The following is a 12,898-nucleotide window of genomic DNA, read 5'->3' as shown; positions in this document are numbered from 1 at the left end:
TACCATATCCAGTTAGCCCAGTGGCTGCTTAAACTCAAAGTATGCAGCAGTTTATTTTAATATTTACAAAAAGACAACAAATCGTTACAAGCCCCATCCTCATCCGCATCCACCGAGTCCTCCTCAGTGCTAGAATTAAAGCCCCTTAACGCGGAATGAAAGTCGGCATGGAAACTTTGCCAATTTACGGATTTATTATGCTGGAAATTTTATTATCATCGGCTTGCCATGTTCTGCGTGCTGCTGAGAGATGGCTTGGCCAGGCACCTGTGGCACAAAGTTTCGCCCGAAAATTTTCATTAATAAGACGGGCGATGCAGAAAAAAGTGTAGGTAGAGTATTTAAATGTTTGCAATTCATTTCGTAAATGGGATGCAGCAGAGCGGTGGCAGGTAACACAGGCCCCTTCGAAAAGTGCTCTGCTGAGAGCAGAGTTGGGGGAAGATGGGGAAGATAGGCAACTTTAAGCAGCTTTCTGAATGCAGCTAAACAATTTAAATCTTTTGGCAATTGGTCTGCAAACAATAATTAATTTTTCATTCGCATCGCCTCGCGTTTTGACCTTTCGCTAATTTACTTTAAATGGGCGGCAACGCCTAAAAGCGTGCCACACCCAAAGTATTCGCCCTCTCTTTTCCTGTCTGTGTGTGTTCGTTTCCGTCACGTATACGCATCGTTAGACCGTCTAAGTTATGGCCAACACGTAACATTCACAAATAATAAGGATAATGAAAAATACACAGGGGAGAGATTAGCGTTGAGGGCACCGCGACCCACCTTGTTGACGGTCGGTTCGGTTGTTGTTCTTGTGTGTAGCTGCTGCCCTTGTGGCTTTGGTTTTGACCTGAAAGTGCCACGCAAAGTCGGAGCTGCCGCGATGTTTCCTGTTGTTGTTCCGGCGGTCGAACGCGTTACGCATAAATTATCCGCCTCCAACGAGGACACCTTATCGAAACGCGCGGTCCGCTCATTACGCAGCCTCCATAGGGAGATTGGAGGTGGCAGCACGGCGCCTCGGTGGTTCGGAGGGGGAGAGTGGCTGTGAAAACAAACGGAGCTCGCGTGACAATGCAAAAATTGAAAATTTATTGCGACGCCTTGTGGCTTGAAAATCGTTGTCGAACAAAAAAGTTTCCCAAATTGACTTTTAAAGTGCGCACAAAGCTGAAAAGGAGGGGAGCTACGAGGGTATAAACTTAGAAGCTGGAGTGACAATGCGCTTATACTCTTATTGTAGGACCATCAGGTCATGGCTAAAGATCCCGAATGATACGTAATAAGAATGGAAGTTTTCCTATAAGATTAATACTTCATAGTGGCATTGCAGCCCATCAGGTTAAGAGACCCAAACCAGCTACATGAAGGGCTTCCGCAGACATATGTAATACTGTGGCTTCTTGCGCAGCACGAGCTTCGCAAAATAATACCATAATTTTCACAGTCAATGCCAAAGGCGTACAAAGTCTGCTTAGCCCTTCTGGCTGACAGCCCGAAAAGGTCACATGCGCCTTCTTCCTTTCTGTCTGTGCCACATTTGCCTTACTCAAGGTCGCTGGGGCAGCACACGCGCACGCACTCGAGCATTTTCCATTCTTTCCGCACTCCTTTTACCTTTGGCACACTCGATTTCATGCTGCTGCTGCGCTGCTCCCGCTGTAGCTTCACAGTCAGCTATTTTACAAATTTGCTTAGCGGTTTTAAAATTAAGCTCATGGCGCATATGAGTCTGTGGAGTGCGAGGAGGTGTTACGCAAGACGATGCGATCTTTGGCTTGCGGCTTCAGGTTCAGGTTCAGGCTATGCCATGCAGAGCCGGGCAGCTTAAAAAGTGCTAAGTACTTGTGGGCCAAGCGGGAAAAGAGCGTCGACTTAAGCGGCTTTCGTTCTTAATACTCTCACAAACACATGCATACACACACACACACACACACAGTGGCAGGCATTAAAATGTTAGAAGTACGCAGAAATAAAGACAAAGGCGGAGACAGCGACAGAGATGTAGATGGAGATGGAGACAGCGACAGAGACAGATAAATAATAATTTGAAACATGACAAGTGCGCACAACTACAAAACCAACAAGGAAAATAACCAGTGTGTCGTGACTTTGCGCCATACGGCTTAAACGGTCGAAGGGAGGGAGGGAGGTAGAAAGGGATGGATGAGAGGAAGTGTGGCAGTGGCACGGACGGGAGATTGACAAGAAATATTTATTATTAATAATAAACATGCGAGCATGCCAGCCGCACTTGCTGACTTCATTATTTATCGCTTTTTAGTGATGGGTGGAGCCGGGCCAGGCCAGGCCATGCGATATCGAATGAAAAATGCGATGAACGAAACGAAAACTTATGTATTGCCAGCTTTTTCTGCCACTTCCTCCGAGCCATCCGGTTTGCCCTGTGGGGGAGGGGAAGATGTGAGAGGAGAGTGAAGCAAGAGTGGGCTGGGCCGCCGGGGACCTTTTTCTATCGCTTCTTGCGCAAGTTTTATTACTGTTGCCTACTTTCAGGCATAATATAATTCACACGCCTAAGCCGCAGGCAGCTGACATGCGCACGTAGGGCCACAGTCGGAATCGGGTTGGGAGTGGGACTTGCTGAGACCAAAGAGGATGCGTTTAAATACGCGGCTTTAGCCTTTTTATTAGCAGTGCGTGTTTTTTCACTATTATCGAGCTACGCCCCGCTCTACACCACTGCCACTGCCTTTGCCTCTGCCACTTGACCTTACGCCATAGCCATCCCACTGTGCGTTTGTTGGCTTTGTGTCTGAGTCTTAGTCTGAGCATTTACATTCCTCCTAACATTCGCAATATATTTCCACTTGGCTCTTGCCACATATCCAAAATGTATATGTGTACATATATATCTCTGCATTTGTATGCATGGCAGGCCCACACACACACTAGCACAAAAACACATAAGATAAAGATATATATATGTATGTATGTCCATACACGTATATATCAACAATTTATGTTGTCCTCTCTGACCGTCAAAGTCGACCTGACCCATCATAAAGCCGCCCCAAGCCGACTTGAGACAAATGGAATCGCCTATGTCTGCGCATTTTGCATTTTCCTTGAAATATTTAATGTTATTAATAGTTTGAGGCTTGGTATGAAACGGCTGAAGATGATACGATGCTCCCCGACACGTTTCCGAATATCAAGAAAAACCTCAGACCATTTGGGGACAGTGGAACAAATTTAAAATCAATGCAGCGTGACCAGAACTTTGACGTCACTGCGGACTGCGGCCAAATAAATAACATCGGTGCTAACAAAGGACAATGCACACACAGATACGCACCAATTCAAGTACGCATACGCAAACACACACACAAACACAAACCCAAGCACCACTGTGGCAGTGTGGCTGTGTGGCACTGCATACGCATGCCTAAAGTATGAACTATAAAAATTTACGAGGCAATAAAACTGTGAGCTCGCTTCGCTGTGTTTTATAGCCGCCAGCGAGCGTTGAGGAAGGTGGAGCCGTGTATTTTTCCCCAGCCTGCAAACAACGACACTGCGCATTTTGTATTTCTTGGAACATTTCTTGTGCGAAATTTCGCAGAGCTCACTTCGCATCCTTGTCTGCTGACATTTTCTGCATTACGTTTGCCTGATTGATTGAGTGCCGATTTGCCCCAACACACACAGCCACACTCCAATTGGCAGCAACAGCGGATTAATAATAGATAGATAGTCCACCTTTTAGCGGCCATATTCCAGGGGCTTGAGCACGCAGCCGAAGCAGCGTAAAAGCAAAGTGTACTCAGCCGAAAATTAATTTTCAGCGGCTTGACGGACGGATGGCCATCTCCCGACTGTCCGACAGCGTAACATAGGCAATCAAAGTTTCTAAATTGAAAAATACACTCAGATCGGAAAGTTTAGCCGCTCTGACTAACATTAAAATTCGCTCCTGCCGAAAGGATGCATCTTAATAGCGAATTAAGCAGCGAAACTTGCTCTGTTTCAACTATTATAGTACTCACCAATTTGCAGAAGTTGTGCTCTCCAAAATGTTTCATTTTTCCATAAGTTGCAGAGACTCTTTGAAATGAAATGCCCTGCCACAGTAAATGCACTTGGGCACAGCAGTCCGACTTAACCTAATTATACCCGGTACTCGAAGAGTAAATAGGGTATATTGTATTTGTGCGAATAACGGTTGTATGTAACGCACAGAAGGAAACGTTTCCGACCCCATAAAGTATGTATATTCTCGCCGACTCGATAGAGCCATGTCTGCCTGTCCGTCTCTCCGTCTGTCCGTCCGTCCGTCCGTCTTGTTGAGCGCCTGGATCTATAAAAGCTAGAGCCACCAAATTGTGCATCCAGACTTCTGTTACAAAAAAAACCTCCCAAATCTATTTTGAAGATAAAAGAAAACTAAAAACGCCAGTCCGTAGGGAATGACCATATCTATCAGATCACCAAATTGGGATCCAATTGGATCATTATTATAGCCACAAAGAAGAAATTAATTTGCAGTGGCTAAACCCACCCCGTCCCCTTTTTTCACATTCTCTCATTCACACTCTGCTTCGCGCAGTGCCGCGTCGCTGCCTCTGACACGTCTCTGACTCTGCCGCGTCTCTGCCCTGACTCTGCAGTGTGTGGCTCTAGGGGAGGGTGGCGAGCTAAAGGAGCGTGTTGTTGATGTAGATGACAGATGAAGAAAAAATGTAAAATTTGACAAATAACCGCTAAGGTGCAGATGCAGTACTGAGTGCCGGGTATAAAAGTTGTGACGCGTAAGAAGCATCTCACACGTCCCTTCTCGTTTTAATTACTTTTTAAACAAACTTCTATTGCAAACACTTTTCTTCTCAGTTAGTCGATTGTTTCGCAATATACTTTGGCAAAACATATTTCTAAATAAAATCAACAAGAGGGATGCTTTCAGCGAAAGGTTTTGCAATCCTTTTCTGATAGCAGATAAGTCAACCTGTATGGCGTGTCAGGCAAAATAAACACGAAAACAAATTAAAGAGCCAGCCTTTTGCGAAGTTTGAGTGTCTGTGTGCTCTGACGTACTCGTAGGGAGAAGGAGAACGGGAAATCGATAAACGCCATGTAGCGGCAATAATCATAAATAACACGCTGGGACCCCCGGTGTCAATCAAACGCTTTATTATTTCAACAGGCTTAGATTTTTGGTGAAATCTGAAATGGAAGTATAGAAGATTGTGGCTGAGCTCGGGTCTGAGTTGGCTTTGGACTATCAAAAGGCCAGGCACTTCCACTTGGCAGCTACTCCAGCCTTTCACTTTGGCTGATTGCTTTGAAATCAAATCAATCGGATTTGTGGAACAGAACGAGAGTCCTGTCGGGAGGATTGGGGACGGGGTACGGGGTACGGGAGGAACTCTAAACACAATTTACAATTGCACTTTCCACTCCCAACTCCACTCTCGAGTTGGTTTTGTCTTACGCTCCTGGCTGCTCTTTCTTTGATTGCAGATCAGAAGTCAATACTCACAGATAACGACTGGAAAAAGCTATGGATGCGCGGCGGTATAAATGCCGATTCCAAATTGGACAATAATCTCGACTCGAGCGACAGTCCAATGTTTGAGGATAGCGAGGTAAGTCCAACTAACGGACTGCCTTTGTCCCACAATCCCACAACCCCAAGTGCAATGAAGTGTTATTCGAATTGAATGGACTGCAAACACAGGTGCTACGTGCTGCAGGCAACCCAGCTCCATTACAGCAGCAAGGACAATGCCAAGCTGGGTTCAGGAGTGTCCTGAACCTCTGTCAAAATGTTAATTTTTCTGTATGCAAGCAGAAGAGGAGACATTCTGACCATGAGATCGATGCCAATCCAAGTCCAATTGCATCGGGATAACACTAATTACCAGCAAGCATGAGGATGGGCCCGATTAGGATCAGGATGAGTCCGGCACTGCCAGTCACTGCCCGGCATTGCCCGGCAATAATTAATCTTTAGTGCTTATTTATAATTCATCCGCACTGGCTTCGAATCTAATTATCCAAATGGCAAGCCCACCACAACCACAAGACAACCAGACACGGACACAGGCCCGGACACGGACCCCATCCAGACCCAGGCCCTGATCTAGATCCAGACAAAGCGGCCACTTCCGAATCCTTGGGCCCGACTACACTGCTAGGGCTGTCGTTGTCCTTGCTCTGGTTCTGGTTCTGGATCTGGCTCTGTTTTGCTGACTAATTGTGCGACTTGGGGCGCGTTTCGCTTTTTATTCTTCCTTCGACGCCATAAAAAATGAACTTTTAACTTTTTGTCTTGTGTATTCTCTCTCTGTTTCTCCCCTTCTCTCTTTCTCTCTTCTTCTATGCTCACTCCAACACATCTCCAACAGCTGATGGCGCACAACACAACCGTCCAGCTGGGTGGCACCGCCTTTCTGGTCTGCAAGGTCTCCGGCGTGGATAGAGTGGGTGTAAATTGGGTTTGTTTTTGTCTCTTTAATTGTACCTCGCCGAACGACGACAACGACATGCCTCCATTGAGTTCTATGTGCACACAAAGCCCTGCTTCCTCCATTAACATCCTGCATCCTCCTCATCCCTCTAATCACTCCTCTGCATGCCAGGCATACTCGTAGTTTGTGTAGCTATAGACAAGCGTTTTGTTTAGTGGCTGCAAAATTGAATCCCCATATAGCCCAGCAGAATGCCAGAGATATGTACATATGTAGGTACCAGTGGATAGATAAAGATCTGCTAGTAAGCACAGCTGCAGCTGCAGCTTTTCTATTTGCATTTTCCGCCCATTTTCCCGTTATCGTCCTTCTTTCCCATTCTAATTATATGGCGCTTTCATTTTGCTTTTTTGAGTTTCCTCGACTGCGGCACGCAAAAGTCTAATTTGTTAAGCAGCCGAGCACGAACATCGGACCCACAAGAGCTTAATTTGTAGCTGAAAGCAAACGTTTGGCAGGATGACAATTTTGGTACACATTGTTTGACATTCTCCTGGGTTAACAGCCAATTAAGCGTCACAATGGACACGCAAGGGACGACGTATTGCAGTTGTTGGCAAAAATATCTGGTAATTAATTAGCCCACGGCTGTCGGCACTTTGTTCAGATCATCTGCGATTATGAATTGGCCATCAAATTGGATATCTGCTATCGGATAGAAGGTACCACCTAAAGCGGCTGTTGGTAGAAAAGAAACATTTTTGTCCCGGTCATGTTCATTTATATCCTTTCATTCCAGGCTTAGCATTTTCAGGTCAATGAAACTACAATTAAATGACATGTACTCACACACTCGCATATTCATCTAGTTTGTGTTTTTGTGTATGCATGAAGGTAGTGGTATTAAAACTAGTTTATCCCCCTGTAACCACATGTCGTATTTCATTTTAACACAAGCTGCCACCCAACACAACACCCACAAATCGACTGCGTTGATGAGCTTTTTATAATCACATTCCTAGAACACTCGCATGTTGACGCTAATTCCATAACAAGCCTCTTTTATGTTCCACACCGTCGGTGACTGTCGGTTATCGGACTGTAATGCTAAGTTATCAATTTGTTCGGATCGTTAATTGTGTGCCCGTGCGTGGCACTCTCCTCAACAGAACCAAATTTCTTGGATACGTCGCCGGGACTGGCACATCCTCTCATCGGGGGCCCAGCTCTACACCAACGACGAGCGCTTTGCGATACTCCACACGCCCGGTTCCAACATGTGGACTCTGCAAATAAAGTTCGTACAGCGGCGGGATCACGGCATGTACGAGTGTCAGGTGAGTGGGCGAGGCAGATAGTGGGTGTGGGTGGTAGCAGGTGGGGTGGGCGTAAAATGATGGCTCCATATTTTATGCATACGGCGCAGTTGAAAGTGAAATTTGCATACGCTCTCGTTTCCAGCTGTCTTTTATTCTTTCTGTCTGGTTATTTGTGCGTATACGCAATATTGAGGTTTTTGGGTTTTTGGGCTTTTTGGTTGTCGCTGATTTCACGTCACGTCGATTTTTTCGCATGTGCATGATTTAATTGTAAAATGCAAATGAAGTTTTATCTGCAAAAGTTCGATTTAAGGAAACTGCCCCAGGACATCTGGTCATCTGTCGTTGGCATTGGCAGTGGCTGTGGAATGCGATGGCATGGTCTCTGCAGTGGGAAATGGGGCTGGGGACTGGGGAATGGGAATGCGCATGAGGGCATGGACATGTCCGCTTGTCCGCCCAACCGAAACCATGTGACTGGCAGGCCGGAGGCTGGCACGGAACAGTAAGGAACACAAGAGCAGAGCACACGCAAGAGGGTGCCGGGACCGACAGATAAACTGGACGACACTGACAAATTTTGGCCAGTGACTGCACCACAGTCACAGCGAATGTGCTGCAGCGCGTGCGACTGAAACTGTTTCTGGCACTCGTCGAAGTAATGCACAAGTAAACCCCAAAGTCATGCGAATGCAAATATGGAAAGGGCGTGTTTGTAGTCAGGAAAAGAAACGAAAGCAGCTTAGGAGAAGCAGGAAAAGGGTGAGATGTGGGAGCCAACGACAACTAACCGAAAAGCAACAAAGTTAGACACTGCTGAAATGGACACTTGACAGTAACTCTGTTTGTGCAGCAGCACAAGTGCCACTCGGGCCTGGGCTGGGGCTGGGGTTCGGATTCGGGCTTGGGCTTGGGCTGCTATGACTAGATGGATATACATATGTACATAGACGGAGGGTATAAGCGCAGAGGATGGGGAAGCAGTTTCGGAAACGTAGCTTCAATTTCAAAATTGTTTGCATGCAATTTCAATATGAGAAGCCGCATGCCAGGGCCAGAGTCAGCGAGTCAGTCGGGGCAGCCAGCCAATGTCCTCTCCGGAGTGGAATGAGACGAGAGCTGCATGCAAATATGCCGAAATGATTATTTTTCCCTCTCCATTGCTGCTGCAGAACTAGCAGTAGCAGAAGCAGCTCCGGATCTGCTGCTGTAGCGATTGCTGTCTGCTGAATATTTTGGAGGAGCAGTTGGGACAAGTAGGAAGCGACGGAGCACTTCCCCACTTATACAGAAAACGTTCGTTTTTGTTTCATTTTTGCGTGCCAAATTGAAATTGTTTGATTTGCATTTCAATGAGTGCAACATTTCTTGCACTCACAACGATTTCTCGACAGTGTGCGGGCTAGAAGCTGTTTCTCGATTCCTGCTTGGAGTTTACTGGGGCATTAAGACTGGAGTTGATTACGAATACCAATCGCACTCAATTGCCGCACTTGCTCTCTGCTTTCTTCGTAAAACACACAGGTCTCGACACCGACTGGCATCATTTCGCACTTTGTGAATCTTCAAGTGGTTGTGCCGGAGGCCTTCATACTCGGCTCTGGCGAGCTGCATGTGGACATGGGCTCCACAATCAATTTGGTTTGCATTATTGAAAAGGTAAGACCAGCCAGAACCAGACTATCAGATTGCAGAGTGGAAAATCCATCTGCATTCTCTCCGTCGGACTGGAGCTCAACTTTTCTCTTTTCGCCTCTCTACCACAGAGTCCAACACCACCGCAGTACGTGTACTGGCAGAAGAACGATCGGCTCATCAACTACTACGATGCCAGGCGAGACATCTCCATAGAGACCACACCGGGGCCTAGGACCCAGAGCCGCCTGATCATTCGTGAGCCGCAAATCACCGACTCGGGCAATTACACCTGCTCTGCCAGCAACACGGAGCCGGCGAGCATCTACGTCTTCGTCTCAAAAGGTACGAGTAGTAAATGCAAGAGACGCTGTCTGAATGGGAGTGGGGCCACAGTCTGGTGGCTAAATTGAGTTTCCCAGTGATTTTAGCATTTAAATAGACATTGAGTGCATTTTGATAATGATGATAAGACGTGTAAATGAAAATATGCAAATTGCGCGATGCCTGCAGCTTATTAAAATGAAAATGCCAATCCCCGGGAATGGGACGATGCAAATGCACTAGCAGTGGCGCTGCTGCTGCTCGTAATTGCAATTTCTCTCGCTACCGCTCTCGCTTCCACGAAACAAATTCTAATTCGGATTCAAATTTATTCCGGCTGTCACTTGCAGGCGACAATATGGCGGCCATCTCCAGGCGGAAGACTTCCTCGGCCGATCGCCTGGCGCACATATTTCGGTCGATGCTGGCGCCCTGTCTTCTGCTGAACACTGTAGTTGTGAGGTAAGTGCGGCTCAGTCAGCTGCCAAAGAAATTGCATCAAGTCGCTAACTGCATGCAAATTCTATATCTTTTATCTCTTGTTTCGCCCCCTTTCACATCCTCAGACGCATCTTTCTGACCTAAGCACATGGCTGGGAAAGCTGCCCAGCTTTCCACGTGGAAACATGCGAAGTGCTCGCACGCTTACAAAAAAAAATCCTATTTAAGCTATTTCAGTGTTAGACTTAAACTAAACGGCCACAGCGGGCGGTGCAAGATAAATAACTAAAAGAAGAAACGAATAACAAAACCAAAAGAAGTAAAAATAAACCAAAGGTAGAATAATTGCTAAGCTAAGCTCGGTGCAAGCTGCAAAATCAAGTGTAAAAATCATTCAAAACCAATCACAGTCAAAGTACGTTACGTTTTTATGGGTATCGGGTTCTCCTCTTACTCGTATGCGAGTAAGCATTTACTCGTATGTATGCATGTATGTATGTATGTGCATCCCGGAACGTTGAGATAAGCCTTAGTTTACATAGTTGGGAACACACTTCCCCCACCCCCCGCCCCAATGACTGTGTACTGTACAGTATGTTGACGAATTTTGATATGTATTTGTATGTGAACAACAGTTATGAATAGGTTTTTGTTAACTTGTTCACCATTATACTTCCCTCCGTACTCCCTACTTACCATTGAATCAATCCGGATGCTGCCTTGTTTTTACTGGCACTCGTATGAAATAGTTGAACCGAAAATGGATACGAGTATTTTGCTTTAAAATGTCTCTGTCCGAGTCAGTGGAATGGCTCATTCCACATCACATCACATCACATTACTCTCGTACGGAAACAAAATTTGCATAAGTAGCTAATTTCAGTCCATTAAATCAAGGTATACATACAGACAGGCATACAAACATGTATGGAGACATAAAACACAGACATTAAAACGCTATTACAACTGTTACTAATTGCTAATTGAAAACTAAAAGTATAAAAGAGGGCAAGGGGCACGTCCAGCCCATAGAAAAGGCCACAACAAAAATAAAAAATCGTAACGATTTCAAAGCCGAGAACGACAACATCCCCCTATGATAATTAATTTTGTTATTAAGTTTGTAAATAAATTTCATTGCAAATGGCATGGCACACACACATACGCACACACAAGGACACCCGAACACACCAATTCAGAGGCAGAAAAAATCGTAATTTAAGTTGTGTACATAATCATTGAAACCGTACTCAAAAAAAATCAGGCATGCATACTCGTAAAACAACTGCAACTGACTGAAAGTGGGCAAAACTGGAATTTGGTCAGGCCCAAGGTATGCATTATGGGGGGTTTAAGCTGTCAGAATAAAGCTGTAATTAATTGCAAGCACTCATTATCGATAGAGCGGAGGAGGGAGACACCTAGCTACATATAGATTAAAAAAAGTAGGATAATAAAACTTCATCAGTCAGCCAAATCCGGGAATTCCTTTAATTCATCTCGTTCGTATCTTCAGAAAGTGTCCATTTACTTTCCCACATTCTCCGGACTCCCATCTTCACTCCTAACATCACCTAAACACCTCAATCGATCAAGCCGGGTAAAGCAACAAACATCTACGTAATATACATATAGAGTATGTACAACCTCCCGACTGTTTCTTACACTCTGTCCTCCATCGCAAGGGGCAGCAGTCTACAAAACATATACGATATATCGATATTGCAATCGATGTGTTGTCAGATTTAACCAACAAACAAAGAAACAAACAAGCAAAAATAACTAACATTCGTTCAGTGTCAGTACGTAATTTACAACTTAAAGCTGTTAAGAGATACCAATTGAAGTTGAATAGATTCCTTAGTGTATACCGAAACCAAAATCTTAGCGTAATCATTGAACCATAGTCAAAATATTGAAGATATTGAGAAAACTGAAAACTGATAATTACATTCCCAGAGTCTCCTTGATGTGTTTGCATGTGTATGCGTATGCCCAGAGCCCGTTGAACAACTTCTACTCATTTTATTGGATTGAATTTAATCGAATTAAATTTAATTCAATCGGATTGTATGGAACATTTAGTTGGTTTCCACTGTTAAGCATTTTTCCACTGTAAATATTTTGTATTAAATTTTATTGTGAATGGCTAATAGTGGCCAATCGATAATTATCGATTATAATTAATTAATTATAATTAATGAAACCCACATATGGCAACAAACAAAACATATTATAAATATTGTACTTTCGATAAGAAGGGGAAACATAGCGATGGATAAATAAATACAGAAACAATTTCAGAAGCGATTCAAATGTTTTCATTGTATATGCTCGTGCGCATTAATGTAAAATTTCAACTTGCAACTATTTAATGAATATGAATTTAATAATAATAAAACATATTAATAAAAGTAACCAAAACCAAAACGAACAAAAGATACTTTGTGCTCGCACACACAGATACAAAGAATGAGAAACAAAAGATAATACTGGATAGAAAACGGAAAATGTATGGAAAACAAAACGAATCGAATGCATTCGAATAAATCAAGTGATTATCATGAGAAAATAAATGTAATTTAAAAATTAACTAAACTGCTCTGTTTTTTTCGTGTCTCCGGCGGGGGGAGTTCCAAGGACTCTATATGTTGTTTCTGTTTTAGGTAAAAATGGCAATTGGCAATTGCCAATCAGGCCAGTCCGACGCCCACTAAACTTCTTGACAAATGCCAATTCGAGGAGAATTGTCAG

The 12,898-nt window shown here is 44.5% G+C and overlaps 1 protein-coding gene across 5 annotated transcripts in view; it reads left to right on the top strand.

The window, feature by feature from the left end:
- LOC117890673 (zwei Ig domain protein zig-8) overlaps positions 1-12,566 on the top strand; it is a 68,043-nt gene extending 55,477 nt beyond the window's left edge. The window contains exons 4-10 of one of the 5 annotated variants that reach the window (XM_034795653.1): positions 5,476-5,600; positions 6,366-6,443; positions 7,595-7,762; positions 9,269-9,403; positions 9,511-9,724; positions 10,054-10,165; positions 10,270-12,566. In XM_034795653.1, coding sequence (XP_034651544.1) covers positions 5,476-5,600; positions 6,366-6,443; positions 7,595-7,762; positions 9,269-9,403; positions 9,511-9,724; positions 10,054-10,165; positions 10,270-10,288 — 851 coding nt within the window. In that variant the 3' untranslated portion in view covers positions 10,289-12,566. Of the gene's footprint in view, positions 1-5,475; positions 5,601-6,362; positions 6,453-7,594; positions 7,763-9,268; positions 9,404-9,510; positions 9,725-10,053; positions 10,166-10,269 lie in introns of all 5 variants that reach the window. The other 4 variants (XM_034795650.1, XM_034795654.1, XM_034795651.1 and 1 more) reach the window with 4 other exon arrangements.
- Positions 12,567-12,898: the final 332 nt, after the last annotated feature.

This window comes from Drosophila subobscura, chromosome E (genome assembly GCF_008121235.1).
Source record: "Drosophila subobscura isolate 14011-0131.10 chromosome E, UCBerk_Dsub_1.0, whole genome shotgun sequence".
NCBI lineage: Eukaryota > Metazoa > Arthropoda > Insecta > Diptera > Drosophilidae > Drosophila > Drosophila subobscura.
This window is presented reverse-complemented; position numbering and strand designations above follow the sequence as displayed.